The 24,306-nt window shown below is 52.0% G+C and overlaps 1 protein-coding gene across 1 annotated transcript in view; it reads left to right on the top strand.

The window, feature by feature from the left end:
• The window catches only part of DNAH17 (dynein axonemal heavy chain 17), a 116,104-nt gene that overhangs the window by 15,425 nt on the left and 76,373 nt on the right, over positions 1 to 24,306 (top strand). Inside the window, exons 13-24 of the mRNA XM_068530207.1 lie at positions 1,850 to 1,996; positions 6,909 to 7,017; positions 7,319 to 7,422; positions 9,268 to 9,408; positions 11,392 to 11,535; positions 13,384 to 13,566; positions 16,154 to 16,408; positions 17,964 to 18,133; positions 18,662 to 18,884; positions 20,513 to 20,629; positions 20,725 to 20,811; positions 22,195 to 22,347. Of these exons, the coding sequence (XP_068386308.1) occupies positions 1,850 to 1,996; positions 6,909 to 7,017; positions 7,319 to 7,422; positions 9,268 to 9,408; positions 11,392 to 11,535; positions 13,384 to 13,566; positions 16,154 to 16,408; positions 17,964 to 18,133; positions 18,662 to 18,884; positions 20,513 to 20,629; positions 20,725 to 20,811; positions 22,195 to 22,347 (1,833 nt within the window). The remainder of the gene's footprint in view (positions 1 to 1,849; positions 1,997 to 6,908; positions 7,018 to 7,318; positions 7,423 to 9,267; positions 9,409 to 11,391; positions 11,536 to 13,383; positions 13,567 to 16,153; positions 16,409 to 17,963; positions 18,134 to 18,661; positions 18,885 to 20,512; positions 20,630 to 20,724; positions 20,812 to 22,194; positions 22,348 to 24,306) is intronic.

The following is a 24,306-nucleotide window of genomic DNA, read 5'->3' as shown; positions in this document are numbered from 1 at the left end:
AGCAGCCTGCATCTCTACAAGCACCTGCCTTATGAGAACGCATCTGCCCTGCTCTGAAGTCAGTGGTGATACCAGGAAGGCAGGGAACCCAGATGTGACTTTTCCTCTGAAACCTTCTTTCACCCAAATTCATTCTTTCGTTCAACAAATAGTTACTGAGCACCTACTTTGTGCACGTGTTTGGGATAAATTAGTGAACCAACAAAGATCTCTGTCCTTCTGGAGCTTGCCTCCTACAGGGAGAGGGGGAGTGAGAGAGACAGAGAGAGGGGAGAAAGTGGTGGGGGCCCGGTGGAAGGGCCAGGAGAAGAGGGGGAGGGGACGATGAACCAGCATAACGTGTAGCACATGAGAACGTGATGGTCGGTACCTCAAAGAATGGGAAAGGCAGGTAAGCGGGGAATGGACAGAGCCGGAGGAAGGCGGCAGGTTGCGGCTTTGGATTCGAGCAGAGACTTGCAGGAGGTGAGGGAGTTGGCCGGCAAAGATGGGAGGAAAGCCTTCGAGGAGAGCAAACAGCTAAAGCAAAGGCCAGGAGGTATGTGTGTGCCTGGCGTGTTGTGGGAGCAGCGAGGAGACCAGTGGGGCCGGGGTGGAGTGAGCAGGGGAGGTGCAGGGAAGGGGGGTTGAGGAGAGGATGGAGCACAGAGAGCCTCACGGGCCCTGAAAGGGACTTGGGTCTTTGTTCCGGGCAAGATGGCAGCCGTTGCAGGGTTTCGAGCAGAGGAGGGCCCTGATTTGATTGATGCTAGGGTCCCCCTAGATGCTGTGTGTGAGTGGACTTGGGGGGAGGGCAAGGCCAGAAGCACAGAGACCACTTAGGAGTGTTTTGCTGGAATCCAGGTGAGGGATGATGAGAGGGTGGTGGCCTGGACCAGAGCAGCGGCAGTGAAGGTGTGCAGAGGTTAGATGAGATTTTGATCACAGGGCCGATGAGATCCTAGACAGGTTGGAAATCACGTGTGCAGGAAGAGAGGGGTCAGCCCCAGCATTCTGGGGCTGGGCAACTGGAAGGGGGGAATGGCCATCAGATGAGACAGCGGGTGGAGGCGGCCAGTGGGCAAGACTGCTCTGTTTCAGTCACGTTGAGTTTGACATGTCAACTGGACATCCACATGGAGACGCTGAGTAGGCAGGTAGATACAGGAGTCTCAAGTCAGGAGAGAGACCCGAGTTGGGGACGTGAGCACGGGAATCATTCACACATAGATGGTTCTTAACGCCGTGACGCTGGGTGAGGTCACCAACGTGAGAGCAGATTGAGAGGGACCCCATCCGCGGTTCTCCAACACTTAAATCTCAGAAGCATCAGAGAGACTGGTAATGGGAACCAGGAGAGCCTGGTGTCCTGGATGCAAAGAGGGGACCATGTACCCAGGAGAGGGAGGGACCAGCTGCTGAGAGGTCACGTGAGACGGGGCCTGTGAAGTGACCCGTGGATTCAGCAATGTGAAGGTTACTGGGGCCTCCACAAGAACGGTGTTGGCTGAGCAGCGAGGGCAGAAGCTCTGTCAGAAGGGATGCCCTGCTGTTGGTCTCCTGGGCTGTAACCAGGGGGTGGAGAGGGACAAGGGAAGGTCAGACCCTAGGGAGGAGCCTTTCTTTAGACACCTGGGGGGTTAGAATGATGGTGCCCACCACGCTGGTGATGCCAGCACTTCTAGGCATCAGGACCAGTCAATAGGGTGAAGGCATCGTGATCCTGCCAGTGGAGCCCGTCCCCAATCAGACCTCCCGCCCGCTTTGGGGGCTGTAGAAGCATCCCAGGGACAGACCCTCACTTGTGCTGCCAAGTGCTGTGCCACTGAGGCCACCCCCTGACCTCTTCTGTTCTCTTCATTCACCTTAGCTGGTGGCAGTGCTGAGAGAGGTCAAGTACCTGAACTTCCAGCAACAAAAAGAGATTCCCAGCAGCGCCGAGAACCTGTTCTCACAGTACGAAACCTTCCGGAAGTTCGTGGGCAACTTGGAACTCATTGCCGGCTGGTACAATGAGGTGAGCTGGTGTTGCTTTGTTTTGTTTGCCACGTTGGGGGTTTTGTTTAGAACAAACATAGGTGTACGATCCCCACACAGAATAGAACTGAGAATGTTTTCGTATTTGGAGGTGGTTGGAGCCACCCTCTGGGGAGAACCCATGTCCTCACCTTTTCCACCTTCCAGAGTTGCCCGCGTTCCGTGGCTCGAGGCCACGTCACGCCACCTTCGGATCACAGCACCTTTGCTTTTGTTGTCATGTTCCCTTCCTTTGTTTTTCTTGGCTCCCTCTTATAAGGACCTTGCGACCGCATTGGGCCCACCCGATGTCAAGGTCCTTAACTGAATCACGTCTGCAAATTCTCTTTTGCCAAGTGCAAGGTGACATAGTCACAGGTCCTGTGGATTAGGACGTGACGTCTTTGGGGGCCATTATTCAGCCTACCGCAGACACCTCATCCAAAAGGGGCCAATGAGATTCCGTCTCCTTGAACCCTGGGAATTTGGAATTGGGTCCCAGCATCATTCACACCGGAGTCTCGGGGGAGCAGAGAAACCAGAATGAGCGGAAACCCGGGCCGCAGAAGGAAGGGAGCAGGCGGGTGGAGCGGACCACCGGAGAGGCCCCACGAGACAAGAGGGGAGCCCAGACGTGCGCTTTGTGGGTCCAGCCCCCGGGGCTCCACCAGCGCACCTCCACGTGACCTGAGCCAGCTTTAGTGGGCTTAGGTTTCTTGCAGCCAACTTGCCCCCAACTGGAGCCACTGTGTGGGACCTGGAATATTTCTGTTTCTGGGTTTTGCATCTCGACCTGTTGGAGAGATGCTTACGCGCTCCCAAATCCCTGATGTGACGGCCCCTTTCCTAGAGCCCTGAGGAGCATGCCTCGGGTCGCCTTCCCTGGCCTGTCTTGTAGGGGCCTTGAACTTAACGCCCGGTTCCAACCAGAACGTGGAGAGGGAGATTCCTGTCCTGCCCCTCCCCTGCCTGCTTGTTAAGTGCTCTCTGAGTCGGTAGTAATTGGAGCACAGCTCTACCATGCACCTCCTCCCTATGGTGGCCAGATTTGACCAAGCCCAGGAATTCCCTGCCAAAAAAGAGAATAGTTGGAACATCAAAAGATTCAGGGGCTTCCCTGGTGGCGCAGTGGTTGAGAGTCTGCCTGCCAATGCAGGGGACATGGGTTCGAGCCCTGGTCTGGGGGGATCCCACATGCCGCGGAGCAACTAGGCCCGTGAGCCACAATTACTGAGCCTGCGCGTCTGGAGCCTGTGCTCCGCAACAAGAGAGGGCACGACAGTGAGAGGCCCGCGCACCGCGATGAAGAGTGGCCCCCACTTGCCGCAACTAGAGAAAGCCCTCGCACAGAAACGAAGACCCAACGCAGCCATAAATAAATAAATTAATTAATTAATTAATTAATAAAAAATAAATAATAAATAAATAAATAAAAGATTCAGAGCAAGGCCTTTGGGACACTGAGGAAGCCTCCCTATCTTGCTAGAAGTGACCGCCTCCTACCTGAACATGAAGTGAAGCACGCCAGGTCATGCCATCACGTGGATTTGTCAAAAAGTATCACTCCCCCACCGCTCACCCTGACACACCCACCACAAAACCAACCATAGACCCATTCCTTAACTCTATTCCACAAATTAGAGCATGGGGGTGATGTAACCTGAAATGTGTTCAAGATAAACTGGAGTAAGCTCATTTTCACTAATTTCATTTTTTAAGATAAAATTTGAATCGACTCACTTATTGGTGCTGCGAACTGTGACAGCCCAGGGCCTGCCTTAAGTGCGTTTCCTTGAATTAGCTTTCTCCAGAACCAGCTCTCTTCAGGTTCAAAGAACGCCGTGTTCATCCGTTCCCTGGAACGCCTCCCGGCCACGGTGTTTAGGAAGAATGGAAGCCTTAGAGATACAGTCACGTGGAAAAATGTTTGTGGGTTACTTTCAGTGCAAGAGCTTTTTTTTTTTTTTAACAACGATGCAATCAGAAACAAACAAAAAAATCCAACAAACGTTATTTAGAATGAAACAAAAAAATTGATCTTCCACTTCTGAATTTCCAAACAAAACCCAGCCAGTCACATGCAGGGGGAAGCGTGTTAGCTTCCGCTGTGAATGACATTGTTCTGCTAATAAAAACATTAGACAAGGATGGGGAGTCGGGGAGTGAGACCCAGAGCTCAGCGCCTGCAGTGACCCTTATTACTGATGCCAGCTCCCCTCTCTGGACATGCTCCTGGTCCCTTAGATGGCGCTTCTTATTCTTAACGTACTTTCTGTTGCCGAGAGAGACCCCAGGCCCCCAGACTGCTAATGTTTATTAATGTTTGAGCTAGGTAAGTGTTGGAGTGGGGCTTGAAGGAATCTGCTGGGGGGTCTGGGAAAAATGCCCTAAAGGTGTGGATTTATTACATAGGCTGCTGAAAAATAATAAACAGGGCATATTAAATGGATCTCATCGCTGTGAGCTTTGTTTACTTTGGGCAATCACAAAGGCATAATAACATTTAGCTCTTGTCTGGGCTATTCGTGTAATTGTTTAATATCCAAACTCTGATAAATGGAATCAAGATTTCACATTGACTTACTTTATAATTCCGTCAGTGCTTTCTTTTGCTCCTGTCTGGTTTCCACTGGTAATAGCTGTTAAGCTTTATTTCTCTGCCCTACCGTACCTTTCCTAAGAGTTAATTGTCTGAAAAGGAGGACATGGGTGGGGAGGAGGCACCATTTAAAGTACCAAATATATGTCAAGAATTATTGTGAGTGGAGCTGGGAAAACTGGATGGCTACGTGTAAAAGAATGAAATTAGAACGCTCCCTAACAGCATACACAGAAATAAACCCAAAATGGATTAGAGACCTAAATGTAAGGCCAGACACTATAAAACTCTTAGAGGAAAACATAGGCAGAACACTCTATGACATAAATCACAGCAAAATCCTTTTTGACCCACCTCCTAGAGAAATGGAAATAAAAACAAAAATAAACAAATGGGACCTAATGAAACTTAAAAGCTTTTGCACAGCAAAGGAAACCATAAACAAGATGAAAAGACAACCCTCAGAACGGGAGAAAATATTTGCAAACGAAACAACTGACAAAGGATTAATCTCCAAAATACACAGGCAGCTCATGCAGCTCAATATCAAAAAAACAAACAACCCAATCCAAAAATAGGCAGAAGACCTAAATAGACATTTCTCCAAAGAAGATATACAGATTGCCGACAAACACATGAAAGGATGCTCAACATCACTAATCATTAGAGAAATGCAAATCAAAACTACAATGAGGTATCACCTCACACCGTCAGAATGGCCATCATCAAAAAATCTACAAACAATAAATGCTGGAGAGGGTGTGGAGAAAAGGGAACCCTCTTGCACTGTTGGTGGGAATGTAAATTGATACAGCCGCTATGGAGGACAGTATGGAGTTTCCTCAAAAAACTAAAAATAGAACTACCATACGACCCAGCAATCCCACTCCTGGGTGTATACCCTTAGAAAACCATAATTCAAAAAGAGTCATGTACCACAATGTTCATTGCAGCTCTATTTACAATAGCCAAGACATGGAAGCAACCTAAGTGTCCATCGACAGACGAATGGATAAAGATGTGGCACATATATACAATGGAATATTACTCAGCCATAAAAAGAAAGGAAATTGAGTTATTTGTCGTTAGGTGGATGGACCTAGAGACTGTCATACAGAGTGAAGTAAGTCAGAAAGAGAAAAACAAATACCGTATGCTAACAGATATATATAGAATCTTAAAAAAAATGGTTCTGAAGAACCTAGGGGCAGGACAGGAATAAAGACGCAGATGTAGAGAACGGACTTGAGGACACGGGGAGGGGGAAGGGTAAGCTGGGACAAAGTGAGAGAGTGGCATGGACATATATACACTACCAAATGTAAAATAGATAGCTAGTGGGAAGCAGCCGTATAGCACAGGGAGATCATCTCTGTGCTTTGTGACCACCTAGAGGGGTGGGTGAGGGAGGGTGGGAGGGAGATGCAAGAGGGAAGAGATGTGGGGATGTATGTATATATATAGCTGATTCACTTTGTTATACAGCAGAAACTAACACACCATTGTAAAGCAATTATACTCCAATAAAGATGTTAAAAAAAAAAAAGAATTATTGTGAAAGGCAAATAGCATCTAATGTACAGTTTAAATTCTATGTACATCCCTCACTTTAGAGAGTAGACCTGTCCTTGAAAACTTACATGTAAATCAAAATATTGCCAGATAGGACAGTATTCCAAAGCACAACTGGTGCTTGTTATTTAAAGGTGTAATTAATAAAAACTGTATACACACTCTGTCTTTTTTTTTTTTTCTGTTCTGTGAATTGAGGTTTTAGAGTGTTACATGAATTTCTTAGCTCAGGGTAGACCCGTATCAAGCCTGTATGGAACCTACCCTACCGTTCACTCTGATGATTTAACAAGTGAAACAGCTTCTCCACAGATCCTGGACCTCCTTTGTATAATCACATTTCGAGCCTTAGATCATAGGCAAGGCGTTGTTCTGAGAAATGCCCCAGAAGTGTCCCAGTTACCAGTGTCTATTTCTCTGATTTTCTTTTTATGATTCTAAGCCAGATTTTGTAAGTTTTGGGTTATGTACGCACTGTTTTTGCATTAGTGAATTTCCTTCTCTTTCTACCCCATAACATGGGTGATTAGGAGTTAAGTATATACATAAATCCTTGGTGATAAAAAATAATTTTAAAAGTTGGAATCTCCTGAACTTTGATGTACACATAATTCCCAATTAAATAACACTAACTGTAATTGGTTTGGTTGGTATTGAGTAATAAGCACCCTTACCAGGAGACGATTTTAAATCTGCTTGGATTTGGAACAAAGGCCCTGAAACTGTAGCCCTTGTTTTGCAGATAAAGACCACTGTGAAGGACGTAGAATTTCCACTGATAAAGTCAGAATTGGAAGCAATCGATGTCAAATTGTTGGACGCTGAGACGACCTTATTCTGGAATGGCAAAGGTACAAAGGTGACATTCATTTCCCCTTAGGTTAAACTTGGGTGAGGGGGATGGAGGGGCGGGTCCAACCTGTCAGCCGTCTGGAGTTCCTGTGGAATTAGTGATCCGCCTACCTGGGGATAGGGAGGCCCGATGTGCTTTATTCCTCAGCATTGCCTTTTAGGAAGCTCTCCGCGATTTCCTCTGCTTCAGGCTCCAGAGAAGCGGACAGACTCGCCGAGCATTGTGTTGTGATCATGAGTGTTAAGCCAGCCCTTGCTAAATCGTTCATTTTGTAAGATCCCTTTATGCTTCTATTTTAGGTGTGTTTGAATATATTCAAGAGATGCGAGAAATGCTATACAACTTGCAGAACAGGTTACAAAAAGCAAAGCAAAACATAGAGGGGATTTCCCAGGCCATGAAGGTGAGTAACCTGCAAAGCACAGAGCGGGGCTTAAATGGGGACCCCGGAGAGGGTCCTGGGGAAACGAGCCCCCTCGGAGATGATCACAGAAAATGCCCAAGGCAGTGGGGGCCTGCTGTGTGAGGCTCTGGGCTGTACCATGGTGACGTCAGGGTGGCCCCAAGGCAGAAGAGCCCCTGGTCACTCTGCAGAGCTCCATTCCGTTTGTGTCTGTTGAGCTCAGCAGGTGTGTGGGCAGGTCCCTCTGCCAGGCGGGTGCCAGGAACGAGGGTGGGGGTGGAGACGCGCTCAGACTCAGCCCCGCCGGGAGCACATCCCTCGATGCAGAGCAGCACAGGTCCCTGCTCTCAAGCCTGACCCAGAAAACTGGGGGAAAGCCCTCGCTAGCACTACCCTCCCCCACCACAGTTTGTCATCAGTGCCTGAATTTGCAGACACCTGCCGTGGGCCAGCACTGGTTTGTTCATTAGAAAACACCTCTTCTGTTTTGAGACTCCTTTGGCTTATCACGGTGTGAAACTCTTTCCTTCGTTACAATTGACGTTCTTTTCATCACCATCCACTTAGATTTAACTCAATACATTGTAAGCAAAAGCCATTGCTCACCCCACTTTTTTTCTGATTTTTTTTCTGATTCAGTTTTCATTCGATCAGACTATTTCCTCAAGTAACTGCCTCAGAAAGGGTGCGTTGATGACCTACTTCCTGAGTCCTTGCTTTCCAAAACTATCTTTCTTTGGATCTCACCTATAGCTGTCTTGTCCAAGTAAAGGATTTTTTGATATGGTCCTTTTCTTTCAGTAGTCTAGAAGCATCCCTATATTCGTCTGCTCTGGCTGCCATAACAAAGGACCAGAGGCTGGGCAGCTTAAACAGCAGAAATTTATTGTCTCATAGTCCTGGAGGCTAGAAGTTTCAGATCAAGGTGCCAGCAGGGTTGGTTTCTTCTGAGGCCTCTCTCCTGTGTGTGTAGACGGCCGTCTTCTCCCTGTGTCCTCGCACGGTCGTCCCTCTGTGTCTATGTCCTAATCTCCTCTTCTTATAAGAACACCAGCCATATCGGATTTAGGCCCACCCTAATGACCCCACTTTAATCACCTCTTTAAAGATCTTCTCTCCAAATGCAGTAACATCCTGAGATGTTAGAGGTTAGAACGTCAACATATAAATTTGCGGGAGGAGGCACAGTTCAGGCCACAGCCACCCCTGCTTATAGCCTCAATGTTGAAAAAGCTGACAAAGGTATGACTTCCCTTTGCTGATATATTTGATATTTCCTTTGAAAGATATTTTTTGATTTTCCTGTTCTCTCTGTCCAGAGGTAGGTAGAGTCCTTGGTCATCTTCAGGGTTCAGACACGTCACCAGAGTGTATCCAGACGTGTGTCTCCTTTTGTTAATGTTCCCTGGATCCATAAAGTACTTTCGATCCGAAAATGGCAACCTTTCCTCAGCCCCCGGGCGCCTTCTCCAGTCACTCATTCTCTCCTGTGTGTCCCTTTCTGTCCTGGACTCTGAACATCTCCACCTGTGTCTCCGGATCTGGCTGCCATGTCCCCTCACCCCCAGCTCCTGAGGTTCCCTGACAAGAGGGTCAGATGCTCCTTCCCCTAGAGGGGCTCCTGACTGGGGAACACGCACAGGGGTCTCTCCGTGGTCCTCCAAGGCCCTGGTTGGTTTTGAGTCACATCATTGGAGGCTCTCTGGCCAACAGTCCTCAGCGGCCCCTCGGCCTCTGCGAGGCCAGCCTAGGATGGGGACACTCACTCTAAAGGCTGTGTAGGAGGAAGTAGGGCCAGAAGCTTTTTCTCCAGACACTTTTCTCCCGCTCACCTTTTCCCTCCAGGACTGGTCGGCCAACCCAATGTTTGAAAGGAAGGACAATAAGAAAGAGGCCCTGTTAGACTTGGACGGGAGGATGGCCAATCTCAACAAGCGCTACACCGCGGTCAAGGACGCCGGCCTGAAGATCCAGTCCATGGTCATGGTAAGGAGCTGCCCGGGAGGGCCTTGCAGAGGCCATGGGCTCTCAGCAGCCAGGGAGGGAGGAGGGAGAGCTCGAGGCTTCAGAAAACGTCAGGCATCTAAGACCTTTAATCCAGGGGTCCCATCTTATAGTAGCAAACCCTGCTAACTGCTCACCCGGAAGCCTGATTCCTCTTGTCACGTGTCTGCCCTCCTCCCCTAAGGGTGTCAGAGCGCCCTCCCCCCACCCCACATGAATCGGTGTGGACAAGTGACACCTTCATACCAAGTCCCTGGGAGAAGCTGTATCATGGCTTCCCACCCCTGAGTGTGAGGAAGGCCCAGCAGCACGGGAAGAGAGAGGAGCACGGAATGTGGGTGCCCTGTGGTGTTTGGGTGCCAACACATTGAAACTGGGATAATGTGCGGACACGTGCCCGCTGGGCTGCCCAGCGTGCAGGTTATTCCTTTCTGCCAGCCGTCTCAAGGGTCCATGGGCCCGGGGCCCCACGGGCACGGGCACGGTCGGAGGGGGATGCAGAATGGGAGCCTCACGTCCCTGGCAGCTCTGCCTGATTCCCGGCAGCATGGGGTTCTCACGCCTTCCTCCGTCCATGGCCACTTTAGCCAGCTTGCATTTTCACCTGTTTCTGAGGCAAATGTGAAAGGTGCAGCTCTGTGTTGGCCTGGAAAGGAGAAAACTGCCCGCCCCGCCCACCCCACCGAGCTCAAGATATTTTCAGGACAGTTTTTCGGGGTTTCCCAGTGCATGGTGCAAATCATTGCTATGGCCTTAAATGATGGGTCGCCACATCCAGACAGACCAGCAGGCCCCCCGGGAGGAGGGTCTGTGCTGGGCTGTTCTCATGATGAAGTCATCGATTGGAAGGTCATTGCCTCTGTGGAGTGACTTGACTGGACCAAGAAATATTTTGTCTTGTTTCCAGATCCTCTTCCTTTCCCCTTTGCCCTGGTGCCAGAAGGTCCAACGAAATTAACATGTTAAACTGCAAAAAGGTTATTTGGAAGAGTTAACCGATTAACCTATTAACATTCCCAGATGTGTTGGAAACAACACGGGAGAGATAAATCTAGCTTAGCATTGGGAAGAGGTTCACAGCACACTAGCCCAGCTGGAGGGCGAGCCAGGAGGGAACAGGAACCCCAGTGAGGCAGAGGCCAGCGAGCAATTGACAAGGCTTTGTTATCGCAACATTTGCCAGAGTCCTCTACTCCCATAATAGTCATTTGAACCATTGTTACACTGAAGTTATTTAAGCCTGTGTTTTCTCTCCCCTATTAGAATATAACTGCCTGAGGGTACAGACTGGGTCACAGTCATCTTTGTGTTTTCCTGTAGCACTCAGTGTCTTACAGTTTCATCTATCCACCAACCCACCCACCCACCCACCCACCCACCCAAACATCCACCCATCCATCCATCCACCCATCCACCCATCCACCCATCCACCCATCCACCCATCCACCCATCCACCCACCCATCCACCCACCCACCCACCCACCAGCTCCTGCTCTGTTCCAGGCATACTACTTAGTGCTGGAGGTATAATGGTGGAAAGGACAGTCAATCCCTGTCCTCGTGATGCTTGGCATCAAGGGGAGGTACAGACCAAAGACAAAATAATTCAGAGTTGTCATCTGTGCCATCACAGGCACAAATAACGAATTGCTAGAGGGAACACAGGTCGGGGGGCAGGGACAGGAACCAGACCTGAGATGAATGGGGGGTGGTCAAGAAGGGCCTTTGTGAGGAGCTGACATTTGAGCTGAAACCTAAAAGATGAGAAGAAGCCACACCTGGCATGAATGGGAAGGAGCAGCCTGTAGGAAGAGCCTGGAGCGTTCAAGAAGCCAAAAGCAGACCCCTGTGTGTGGAGGGTGTGAACAAGGATGTGGGTAGCCCAGGGAATTGTTGAATAAATTGCCTAAAGAGGGAACAAGTGGACCAGTGAAACGACAGCCAGCCATGTGGTTCTGTTTGCAGGAAAATGCGGAACTCTTCAGAGCAAATACGACGAGCCAGTCCTGGAAGGATTATGTCAACTACGTTGACAGCATGGTCTTGGATGAATTTGACCATTTCACTCGCAAGTCTCTAAATTACCTAATGGACAACATGGTTGTAGATGTAAGTTACAAATGTGAGATATATATATGCATATACATATATATGTATTATGATATTATAAATATGAGAAAGGTTTATGCTGGAATCTATAATCTGTGGTTTCCTGATGAAAGAACAGACTGTCATGTTACAAATGAACAGACTTCCCAGGGTGACCAACTCGTCCCAATTTTAAACCTGAAAGTCCTGCGTGCCAGAACCCTGCTCAGTCCTGGGTGCTCAGGATATCTGGTCCTTAAATATGCTGCAGCTTAAGAGGGCTATAGAACACCTACAGGGATCTGAGTTGTCCTATGCTGCTGCCAGGTGAGGAAAAGCAGGTACCACTGCCCCCTCCTTATGCTGATTGGGGCTGGGAGGTGCCCTCCTATCGGCAACATCAGCCACCAACCCGCTCAACCCTCTGCTGAATTGAGTAGAAGCTTAAACCAGGTCAGCAAAGTGGATTTGCTGGTTAATTGCATCCCAGCCTGTTCTCCAAGAGCTATTTCCTGCCCATGTCCTTTTCACGACAATGGTTCCCAAGTGATTTTGAATACTGCCAGGAGGGCAAGATGAAAGACACTCTCCCCCCCCCACAGACTACCCGCAGGAAAGGATGGTGGGCACTGCAGTGAGATGCCCTTACACAAGCTGCAGAGGGCAGTTGTCACCAGAAAATCACAGACCCCAGATTCTGTTGATGAAAGTAGTCGGCATTACCAACTGTTAAGTCTCACCAAGCAAGGCACAGTGACACGGTATCAGCAATGAAGGTAGCTAATTTATAGTAAACTTATAAACTAATTTATCACTACAAAGAGAGGAGAGTCACAATCAAAAGCATGATGAGACCCTAATAACAAAGCATCCTCAAAAAATCCCAGGAAGTCCCCGTATTTGCAAGTGGCCAAGCAGTGGGAGCGGACCCCTGAGTCAGAGGCTTTAGAAAAGTCTGGTCACCTGAGTTTGTGACAACTGACCTCTCCCACTTAGCAACTCACTCAGGCACTAGTGCAGACCGCCCCCTCCTCAGTCCTAGAACCAGGGGTCTCTCAAGCCAGCCACCCACAGGGCCAGCATGGGACTACGTTTTGAGGAAGATCAGTGGCCATGGAGCAGGTCCCGAGGCCACCCGTGGGCCTTGGCCCGCACTTTGAGACTCGCCGGTATGTTGGGCGAGCCTCTACCCTGTCCCCTGACACATGAGGCTGCACCTCAGCCTCGCAGCCTCACAAGAGGGACCCTCACAAGAGGGAATAGACAGGGTTGTGGCGTGTGTGCTTTAGAAACAGAACCTCCAAGGGACATGAGGGCGTGTCCTTTCTGGAGCTCAGCGGAGACCATCCTGCCTGTCTGTGACACTCCCTGCCCCTGCCCCACTGAGCACTGTGGCCACAGCTGCTGACACTTAACACCTGAGACAGCCGCCGCCCCACGTGCTCTATGTGTTAGCCATCCCTCTAGTCCTCACGGTAACCCAAGGAGATGGGGACAAGGGTTGCCTCTGTTCTATAAAGCAGCTGTACTCATTTTGTATATTTGGGGAAACTGGGAAGCCGAGGGTCTCGCCCAAGGCCACGCAGCTAGACAGTAGCAGATGTGGGCTTTGAACGGAGGTAACGGGTCTCCTCAGCACTCACGATCACTGCTGTATCCCACCCTGGACACCCAACCTGCATTTGGCCCGATGGCGGTGCATTTGGTTGTGTAGTTCCCGCTCAAGGGCCCTCAGGAAGTGTGTTCTCTGCAGGGGCCCCAGCCAGCAGGAGTTAGCCATATACCTTGTCTGGTGCTGGGGGGAACATCCGGGCACTGAAAATGGTTCAGCCGAGGGCAAGGCTTTGACCCCATGACGGCCTGTTTCAGGAGAGCATCGCACCGCTGTTCGAGGTCCGCATGGAGCTGGACGAGGATGGGCTGGTCTTCAATCCATCCCTGGAGGTGGGCGGGGACCGAGGCTTCCTGGCGCTGATTGGGAGCCTGGTCACTGACATCTGCAATGCAGCCAAGCTCATCCCCAGGTTGGCCAAGGGCAGGATGAACTACAAGGTCAGTCTGGGTTTGGTAGGGCCCCACCCCTTTCCCTGCCACCAACTGCTACCCCTAAGGGGTCCTGAATGTGAAGAGGAGCCCAGAGGCTTCCATTCCATCGGGTTCCCCAGGACGGTGGCCCGGATTTCTCTCTCCACTCCTGAGATCCCATCTTTCTCCCCAGAGCGGCTTCTCCTCGGTCGACCTGGTTTTCATTCCCCTGATGCCTCCCCACCCCCAATAAGACACCAAGTGTGCATCCCCACCCTCCCTGGTATTTCACCCCCTCCCATAATTTAAACGCTGTGACCCTCTGAGCACGCAGGCTCTTTGACAGATGTGCCTTGGGTGGGCTCCCGCAGCCGTTTGCTCTGAATGCATTAAACACCTAACGTGCGTCTGACACGTAAAATGCAGTCAGATCAGATCCTGGGGATGCAAAGGCATGGGAAATTCAGCCCCTCCCCGCCCCCCGAAGGGAGGTCTGAGAAGGTGTGTTTGTCGGAGCATGGTTTGTGGGGCAGTTAAACTAAAATTGGAAAAGACCTAAATGACCATCAAATACAGGTGTCCTTCAGTAGATTCCGGCCCATCCAGACAAAGGCATCCGGATGAGTCCCAGAAGGGAGCCCGGGATGCAAAGCTGCTCGTGACACGTTTGTTATTAAGTGTTTAAGTTGTGGAACAATGTTTAGAATGTGATTTCATTCGTTTAAACAAAACAAAAGCCTGCCTTCCTCTGGATACACTCCAAACTGTTAAGAGTGCTTGCTTCTGGGAAACAGGATGGGGGTGAGGATGGTAGGAGGACAGGGGATGCCAAGGGAGCTTTTTATTTCATATGCTTCTGCCTCATTTGAACTTTTTGATAATGGGCGCATATTATTTGTAATAACAAATATTTACAGCAAGATGCTCTGTGCTATTAGGGACAGAGGTATGTGTGCATACGTGTGCATGTGTGAGTGAATGTAGTGATGTGAGGACATGACCTGGCAAGGTCAAGGACAGCTTCCCAGAGGAGCTGACATGCGTTCTGAGTCTTGAAGGGTGGAAGGGGATTTCCAGGCAGAGAGAAGGGCTTGAGGATTCCTGAGCCACAAAAAGGTGGTATTTCCGGCCCAAGGGCACGCAGCAAGCTGTTCCACAGCTCAGAATAAAGTGAACTATGCCACCAGTGGTCAGCTCAAGAATAGACCCAACGCAGAGCTGGACTCCCACATGTGCTCCAGAATCTGACAGGATGCGTATCCGGGGCTCCTGCACCCACCCCGGGGTCCTGAGGGGCTTGCCATGATGAACAGGACGGAACAAAGCAGAATAAGGGTCCCGGTGATCAGGCCACACCCCAGGCTGCGCACGCCCCGCTCTGGTCTCGTTTGTATCCATGAGATTTTAATTTACAGAAGTGACCGAGTGACAACATGGAGAGGTCAGTGCCGTTGATAGAAAACGTTAATGTCACTCACAGTTTCCCTGGAAAGGAGAAGCACGGCTGGCTACTCAGGGGCTCGGGGGAAGCAGCAGGTTTGGTCAGAAAGCAGAAGCAGGACGGAGGGCGAAGCCCAGGCCAGAGGCTTTGCTGGGGTTTCTGCGGGAGGGCAAGACAGGACCAGGGAAACGGCTCGGGGCCAGCCGGTCTGCACAACGGCGGCTCAGGGCTATGGCGGTCGTCTCCAGTTATCTGGTACCTGGCCCTGGGTGATGGGGCAGGGGGAACATGGGCTTGGAGTGTGAGGGTTAGTTAGATAAAGTAGGCGGTTGGGAGATTGGCTGGTTTTCACGTGAAAGACGTGCTCCCACCCCAGCCCTTTGCTCTCTTAGAATTGGCTGGCCCTGTGACGGGCAGTCTCTCCCCAGCCAGCAAGATTTTTTAAGATGCCAAAGCTTCATAAGATACAGGAAATTTAAAAAGCATGGTTAATACACACCCTCCACCTTGAGATTCTCCAGTTACATAAGCCAATCGCTGCCTTTTCGCTAACACCAATTTGGGTTGGGTTTTCTGTCACTTGAAACTCAGAACATCCTGTCCCGCCCGGGCCTCCCGTGCTCCTACTCTGGCCATCCATGTGGTCTCCACTCAGGTCCTCAAACGTCTGCTTCCTCCCAGCACAGGGCCTTTGCATGTGCTTTGTTGCTATTCTTGCTCTTTACCTACAGTCCATCAGCTCTCAGACCAGTGGTCACTTCCTCAGGGAGCGTTCCCCAACCTCCTCCCTGTTACACCTGAATGCAAGGGTCAGAGTCATGATGTCTCGTTTCTGTGATTTTTTTGATGAACATCTGACCCCACTCCTGGGTTGTCTACATCCCCATGAGCCCTGTCGACGCCCCTAGGGCCCCCTCCCCCTGCGTGCACACAGTAGATGCTGAGTAACTACTTAATGAATGAAGCCATGTGTGAATCATCCTGGGGTTTGCCTGGCAAAAGTCACGTCCAGTGTATCTTCTCACGGGAGAACATTGCAAACATTGTTTGCAGATGTCCCCGCGTCCCATCTTGAGAGGTTAGCAACGCTTGCACCAACAGGGAGCCACTCGCCAGGGCGGGGAGACCACGGGCGAAGCGCTCACCCATCTGCGCCCCGCCTGCCCCTTGCAGACCGACCTGGAAGACATGACCGACCTCATAGAGATGCGGGAGGAGATGTCCAGCCTGGTCATCAGCGCCATAAAGGAGGCTGAGGAGTACCAGGACTCCTTTGAGCGCTACGCCTACCTGTGGATGGACGACCCCCAGGAGTTCATGAAGAACTTCCTCACCTATGGGCGCGCCATCAGCCTGGAGGACTTGGACCCCCAGGCCGAGGAGACCCTCCCCAAGATGCCGCCCACCCTTGCCCAGTTCCAGCAGCAGGTGCGTGTGAACCTCACCCACCAGCTTCCTCACCTCCAGAATCCCTGCCGTGGAGGGGCACTGGACTTGATTTAAAACTTGCATGAACATTTTTTTTTTACATTTTTATTTATTTATTTATTTATTTTTGGCTGCGTTGGGTCTTCGTTGCTGCGCGCGGGCTTTCTCTAGTTGCGGCGAGCGGGGGCTACTCTTCGTTGTGGTGCGTGGGCTTATTGCGGTGGCTTCTCTTTGTTGTGGAGCACGGGCTCTAGACATGCAGGCTTCAGTAGTTGTGGCACGCAAGCTCAGTAGTTGTGGCTGGTGGGCTCTAGAGCACAGGCTCAGTAGCTGTGGTGCACGGGCTTAGTTGCTCCACGGCATGTGGGCTCTTCCGGACCAGAGATCGAACCTATGTCCTCTGAATTGGCACATGGATTCTTAACCACTGTGCCACCATGGAAGTCCAGGGTGAACATTTTTTAAATGTAAGTTTTATTATAATTCAAGTATGGAGAGACCAACAGATCCGCAGACGCCTGCTGTGAAAAGAGAGGTTGTGACTCACGGCTCCCAAGAGGAGGGGGGCACTCCATGCCATGCAGGGCCACGTAGGGCCACGCGGGGAGGCACCAGTGTCGGGCAGGAGGCCGAGGGAATGAGGGGAAAGCATGGCTGAGAGCCTGAACTGTGGTCTTCGTGGGAAAGAATGGGCAAGGCGGGGCAAGCAGGCTTAGGATGGGCTAGTTTGAATCATTTCAGTGATTCAGGGGCATACTGGCTGTCCCGGGTTGTCAGGAATCTGGCCCTGGGGTGATTAGGGCAGGTGGACAGTGGCCTGGAGTGTGAGAGCCCCATAGAGGAGGTGGTTGGGGTGTGAGCTCTGGTCGGTTGTTTGCATATGAAAGGTGTGGTCCTGGGGGGTTGTCTGCCATCTCTAGGACTTAGCCAGCCAGGGGGCAGGGGCAGTCCCTCCAGGGTCAGCGAGGCCCCCAGTACCAGAGCATCAATAATATAGAGCATGATGGGAATTCCCTGGCAGTCTGGTGGTTAGGACTCAGCGCTTTCACTGCCATAGCCTGGGTTCGATCTCTGGTCAGGCAACTGCAGTCCTGCAAGACGTGCAGTGCGGCCAAAAAAACCAGAATATAGAACATGAGAAAACATAGCGAATTTACAAAACTTCACCTCTTTTCCTGAAGCTCAGTGAGGGTGACCCAGCCACAGGGGAGATGCACATGGGGTGGGGGGACAGCTGGCTGGTGGAGCTTGAGAGCCCCAAGGACGTGCAACAGCATAGAGAGTTAAGGGATGCCCCATGGGCGCCTGGGACCCCATTCACCCCTTGAAACTTTCGGCCTGCTCTTTTCAGAAGCCCTGCTGGCCTTGCTTGATGACGTCCCTTTTTGACAGGCTGTCCCGTGTCGGGGATAGACTGCTGGGCCGCAGGGGACCCCGGGGGTGCTGGGAGAAGGAAACTAGTGCATCGTAAGGGCCTCCCCCACACACACGTGCTGTGCTGGGCCCAACCCCTGGTCCCGGCAGCCCGACAGGTGAACGGGGTTGTGTCTTCCAGATCAACTCCTATGAGAAGCTGTATGAGGAGGTGTCCAAGTGCGAGAACACCAAGGTGTTCAACGGCTGGCTGCAGTGTGACTGCCGCCCCTTCAAGCAGGCCCTCCTCAACACCATCAAGCGCTGGAGCCTCATGTTCAAGCGGCACCTGAGCAACCACGTGGTCAACAGGTGGGCACCGGGACCGCTGGCCTGACATTGATCGTGCCCCAGAGAGCCATGTGCGAGGGGCACCTGCAGGCGGCCTTCCATGAAGTGTCGGTTGGACACCTCCTCCCCCAAACCGGGTGGGTGTGGAGGTGAAGGTCAGGCTCAGAGGCCGGCAGCCCCATGGAGGGTGGGTCCCAGCAGGAAGGTGTCACCTGGCAGGGCGTGGAGGCCCTGGTCCCTCGGTCGTTGCTTCTTTACTGAGCACTTACCGGGTCTGGGCAACAGATGCCAAGGAATCCTTCAGGAGCCCTGAGTCGGACAGGGAAGCCTGGCGTGAAACGTGCGGGTGGTACCTGTGCAGTTACAGGTGGGGTTGGGGCCGGGAGGGGCACGGAGCCAGGAGAGCATGTAATCCAGCTCTTCTGCCCGGGAGGTCCAGCAAAGACTGCCCTGAGACGTGGCTCCATGTGGGACTCGCCGACCAGTCGAGCCAGTGAGGCAGGGGGGTGCTGGGCAGGCACCCATCACAGGCGGCCTCTCTCCCACCAGCCTCGCAGACCTAGAAGCCTTCATGAAAGTCTCCAGGGCGGGCTTGACGAAGCCTCTCAAGGAGCGGGATTATGACGGCCTCGTGGAGGTGATGGGGCATCTGATGAAGGTCAAGGAGAGGCAGACGGCCACCGACAACATGTTTGAGCCCCTGAAGCAGACCATCGAGCTGCTCAAGTCCTACGGGGAGGAGATGCCCGAGGAGACGCACGTGAAGCTGCAGGTAAACAGGCCTGGGGGGCCCCCGCTGGGGGAGCTGGAGCTGCGGGCAGGGCCAGAGGAGGGCGGGCTCTTGTGACCCAGAGCCTGCAGGCTAGACCTCCTCTTCTAGACATGGGGTCCCCGTGGAGTGGCAGGGTGGGAGGACAGGGCTCTCTGGAGACGATGGGACAGTGAGGTGGCCTCCAGAAGGGGTGGGGGGCAGTAGCTCTTCCGTTTGATTGGAGTTTCAATGGATAAAAAGTGCCTTCAAGTCCCACACCTCCTCCTGAGCACAGCAGGAGCCTAGGCACGAGGGATGGTGGACCGAGAATGGGGTCAGCAGAGACCTGACCGGATGAGGCCAGGGCCGGCGCCCCAGTAGGGCAATGGGGCAGCTGCTCTGGGAATCCCCCAACCCGGAAGGCCCGCAGCCGGCTCCGTCCCCACGTGGGACAGGTGGGCCACAGCAGGGAGGCTGAAGGGGACTTCCAAAAGCCCAGTGCTTTACAGCTAATTCACAGAACGTCAGCTGTCGGTGTCAGAGCAGCTGTATGTGCAGCTGGGCTGGGACGATGCGGAAGTTGGGTCCTGAAGCCACGGCCCAGCCACCCCGCTGCAGTTTGTCTCCTCCCAGACCCGGCTGCCCACCCCCTTCTCTGCCCTGGCTCTGAGACTGGTCAAACAGGCCTGACTCCCCCTGCCGGGAGGCACTGACTCCAGCCAATGCCCGAGACCCCACAGCACAGGGGTGACAGGCTTGTGGTCGGTGGCCGCGGTGACCTCCACGGCGATCTCGTGCTGCCCAGGCCCTGCTTTAGAGCACGTTGTGTTTCGCCCTAGCTGCCACGCCCGGGGCTCAGCTAAGGACCAGGATTCGAAGCGTTTGTGGCCGGGCCCCAGGGGCTCCAGGGCCATGGACAGGGCGAGTGGTGAGATAAAAATTCTGACAAACATTTGAGGTGTGTCGCTGCCAACAGAGACTGTTAGTTAATCGTAGAAGAATGTGAAACAATGTCTATTTGTGGGTAAAGAATTTGGGGGCTGGGATTTTTTTCTTTAAAATAGTTTATAATAAGTACAATATTTGCCCAAGTGTGGAGAACTTGGAAAATACAAAAATTCGTCTGATTGCTAAAGCCGTTCTTGCCATGACAAAATCGTAGAAACGGAGGACAGGTTAGTGGCTGCCCAGGTTGGGGCGGGGGGCGGTGCTGGGTGCAGGTACAAGGAGGTAACACAAGACAGTTCCCTCACGGTGATGGAGAGCGAGGTATGTGGATCGCGGCGGGGGTTACGGGAACCTATACATGAGATAAAATTGCCTAGGACTGCACACGCCCACGACGCATGCACTCACACACACACACGTGCGTGCATGCACACAACACACGCACACATGGATTCAGCTTAAAACACGGGGTGAAAACCGACAAGTTCCCTCACCTGCTAACGGAAACGCCCCAGTGTCGGATGCCGGTTTGGGTATCGAGCCTCCGCTTTGTGAGATGCCAGCACCAGCGGAGGCTGGGCGCAGGCACACAGGACTCTCTGTGCTGTTTTTGCAACTCCCCCTGAGTCTGTAATCATTTCACAGTAGAAAATTTTAAAAAGAGCAGGAAAAGGAGTGGTCCTTGGCCTTTGCCTGTGTAGGAACTGCCGGAGCAGTGGACAAACACCAAGAAGCTGGCCATCCAGGTGAAGCAGAACGTGGCACCCCTGCAGGCCAACGAGGTCAGCATCCTGCGACGGAAGTGCCAGCAGTTCGAGGTACCACGGCCTCAGGGGGCGGGGCGGGGCGCAGCATGCACCACAGCTGGGCCCTGGGGCGGGAGCCTGATGGTTTCCACGTGGTCCTCCTGCAGCTCAAGCAGCACGAGTTCAGAGAGAAGTTCAGGCAAGAAGCCCCATTCAGCTTCAGCGACCCTAACCCCTACAAGTCCCTCAATAAGGTACTTTTGCTCAAGGACGAGATGGGGTAGTAACTCTGGGGACCCTGACACTTTCTCATCCTTCCTCAAGCTGTCATTCTCATGAGCCCAGAAACACGGCCTTGATGGGACTGGGCTCGGGGCCGTGCTCATGTGTGTGTTTGTGCGTGTGTGTGCACATCTGAATATCCTACGAGCCTCACAAATCCACCCTGCGGCTCAGCCCCCTCCCCCTCCGAGGTCCCCACGTTCAGCAGTTTGCTGTCCCCTCAGGCTTTGCACTCACCCTGCTCCCTGGCACCTTCTTCTCCCTGACTCGCCACGTGCAGCCGGTGGCCAAGCCTCACCTGTGTCCCCTGGTTCCCACTGCCCAAGTTCATGGTCAGTGTCCAACGTGCAAGCTCCACGGCCCCAGACCTGGCAGCCCATTCAGGCCCAGGCCCCATGGACTTCCACCTGGCAGGGGCGTTTGGGGTGCATGGGGCCTGGGGGGGCCCCCAGGAGCACAGGGGGGGCACCGCAATGCTCCCGGCACAGTGCTCAGCCCCCACTGTGCCCAGACCCCAGCCCACACCTCGACCACACTCTGCAGTACCACAGGCGTGAGCGCAAGGGAACCCCAAGATGTCCTTTAGGGCCACCCCACAGTTTCCCTTCCCCTGAGCCTCTGCTCTTTCCCCTGCTCAGCCTCGAAGCCCACCCTTCCCGGAGGCCAAGATCCTGCCCTTTCTCCATGGGCATTTTCTCAGCCACGCCCCCAATCCACAGCATAGACGCCACCATTCTCTCCTTCGAGCCCCCCGGACACTTAGCCATGGACGCAGGCTAGGTTCTTTGAAGAGTTCCCCTGTCAAGTCTGTTTAGGAACCATGTCCCTGGTGAGAGAGGCCCGCAAGGCAGGGTGCAAACACTCGGGATCCCCCTATGTACCCAGTCGAGCGTGGTACACACTCCACACCAAAGCTTTCGCAGCTGCCCGCACTTAGTCGTGTGGCTCAGGACAAATCTTCTTTTCCTCCTCATTGCTCATCTAGATTTTTCTAGTTTTCAAAGCAATCAAGCATTACTTATATACATTTTAATACAATACAAATATATACAGTGAGAGACTGGGGGAGATTCTGGGAAGTCAGAAAATGTCAGGAGGAAGTCTGGCGTTCATGCAACGCCCATTAAGAGTCAGTCCTCACACCTGAGCTCGCCGAGATGAGCCACCCTCCCATCAGGGGAGAAGCTGGGGGCGGGCGGGGAGGCCGCTACTCTCCCAGCTGGCAAGTTTAACGCCACCCTGTGTGCGTGGTGTTGGAGTGCAGCGTACTGATGGCTCTGGGCTTCACGGGGACGTGGCGGGGAAGGCTCCACCGGGTGCCGGCACCCTGTTCACCGGCTTCTGCGTGCCCCCAGCAACAAAAGAGCATCGCGGCCATGGAGGGCGTCATGGAGGCTCTGTGCAAATCCGGGAGCCTGTTCGAGGTCACAGTCCCAGACCACAGGCAGCTCAAGGCTTGTCACAAAGAGGTCCGCCAGCTGAAGGAGCTCTGGGACATGATCACCATGGTGAGGGGGGCGCCAAGGCTCGGGGGGCGGGACTGGGGGGGCTCCATGGGCAGCATCCCAGCACCAAGAGGGGGCGCTCCCGTTATCCTTCCGTCACAGCCGCCTTCGATGGTTGACGGGGGCAAAAAGAAGAGTAGGAAGCCTCACTCCTCCTGGTATCTAGGCTGTGTGTCCGCAGCGTATGTGCACGTGTTAGTTCCCCACAGTCTCACCTCTTGGCTCCTCTATTTCCAAAGATATTTTAGCTCTTCTCTCTTTTTGTTTTTTATTTCATTTTATCTTGTGTTGGAGTATAGTCAATCAACAGTGTTGTGTTAGTTTCAGGTGTACAGCAAAGTGGTTCAGTTATACACATACATGTATCTATTCTTTTTCACGTTCTTTTCCCATTTACCACAGAGTATTGAGAGGAGTTCCCTGTGCTAGACAGTAGCTCCTTGTTGGTTATCTTTTTTTTTTTTTTTTTTTTTTTATAGATAATGGCTTATTTTTTTTTTTTTTTTGGCCATGCTGCGAGGCATGTAGGATCTTAGTTCCCCGACCAGGGATCGAACCCATGCCCCCTGTAGTGGAAGCACAGAGTCCTAACCACTGGACCGCCAGGGAAGTCCCTGGTTATCTTTTTTTTTTTTTTTTTTTAGAGAAATTAAAGTATTTATTCCATATATAATTTAGGTTTTTTTAAAACTTTTTATTTTATATGGGAGTATAGCCGATTAACAATGTTGTGATAGTTTCAGATACACAGCAAAGCGACTCAGCCATACATATACACATATCCATTTTATTCATTTTGTTAATTATTTATTTATTTTTGGCTGCGTTGGGTCTTCGTTGCTGCACGCGGGCTTTCTCTAGTTGAGGAGAGTGGGGGCTACTCTTCGTTGCGGTGCGTGGGCTTCTCATTGCGGTGGCTTCTCCTGTTGCGGAGCACGGGCTCCAGGCGCGTGGGCTTCAGTATTCGCGGCACTTGGGCTCAGTAGTTGTGCCTCTCTGGCTCTAGAGCGTAGGCTCAGTAGTTGTGGCGCATGGGCTTAGTTGCTCCGCGGCATTTGGGATCTTCCCTGACCAGGGCTCGAACCCATGTTCCCTGCATTGGCAGGCAGATTCTTAACCACTGCGCCACCAGGGAAGTCCCTACACATATCCATTTTAAATGCAGCAGTGTGTACCTGTCAATCCCAAACTCCCAATCTATCCCTCCCCGCTCTTTCCCCCTGGTGACCATAAGTTCGTTCTCTAAGTCTGTGTTAGCTCTTCTCTCTTGTGCTCTTGAACGAACTTCAGAGTCTCTGACAAATCCTCCTCCCTCCAAAAGAAAACTCTTACGACTGTAGCTAGAGTTAAATCTACTCCATGAGCGAATCTGGGGAGAATTCCCCTCTTGACAGCCATATTCACTGTCCCCACCCAGGAGCAGGCTCTGTCTTGTCAGTTATCTTATTTTTTTTTATTACATCATAGTAAAATGCTGTAAATGTCTTCATCCTGACCATGCTGAATCTACCTATTTCTCATAGAGACGGGGAAAAAAATCTTTGGAGCCCCAGGCTACCTCACAACCACCCCCAAAGAGAGAGAACCCATCGATGCCTCTCGATGCTTTATTTTTTTCGCAATTCACTGAATTCAAGTCTCTTGGGCATGAACGACATTACTGAACAGTTGGTGAAGTCAGATCAGGGTGCTGCATTTTCCCTCGATAAACAACACTTAGCGCAGACCCAAGAATAGAGATTACTTTTCCCAGGAGATAACGATAAGCGTTTCTGGTCAGGGTGTTGCAAGAAAAATTCTCCAAAACAAACTAGCCAGGACAATTTTACGATAACAGGATACAGAGCAGCTTAAACCCACCAGAAAGGGCCATCAATTCCTGTGGGGATTAAGGTTTCGAGTCTTGGGATCTGCAAGGTAAAGCTCTTGTAAACACCCCAATTGTTTGTCTTTATCTGACAC

The sequence above is a fragment of the Eschrichtius robustus genome, chromosome 20 (genome assembly GCF_028021215.1).
Source record: "Eschrichtius robustus isolate mEscRob2 chromosome 20, mEscRob2.pri, whole genome shotgun sequence".
NCBI lineage: Eukaryota > Metazoa > Chordata > Mammalia > Artiodactyla > Eschrichtiidae > Eschrichtius > Eschrichtius robustus.
This window is presented reverse-complemented; position numbering and strand designations above follow the sequence as displayed.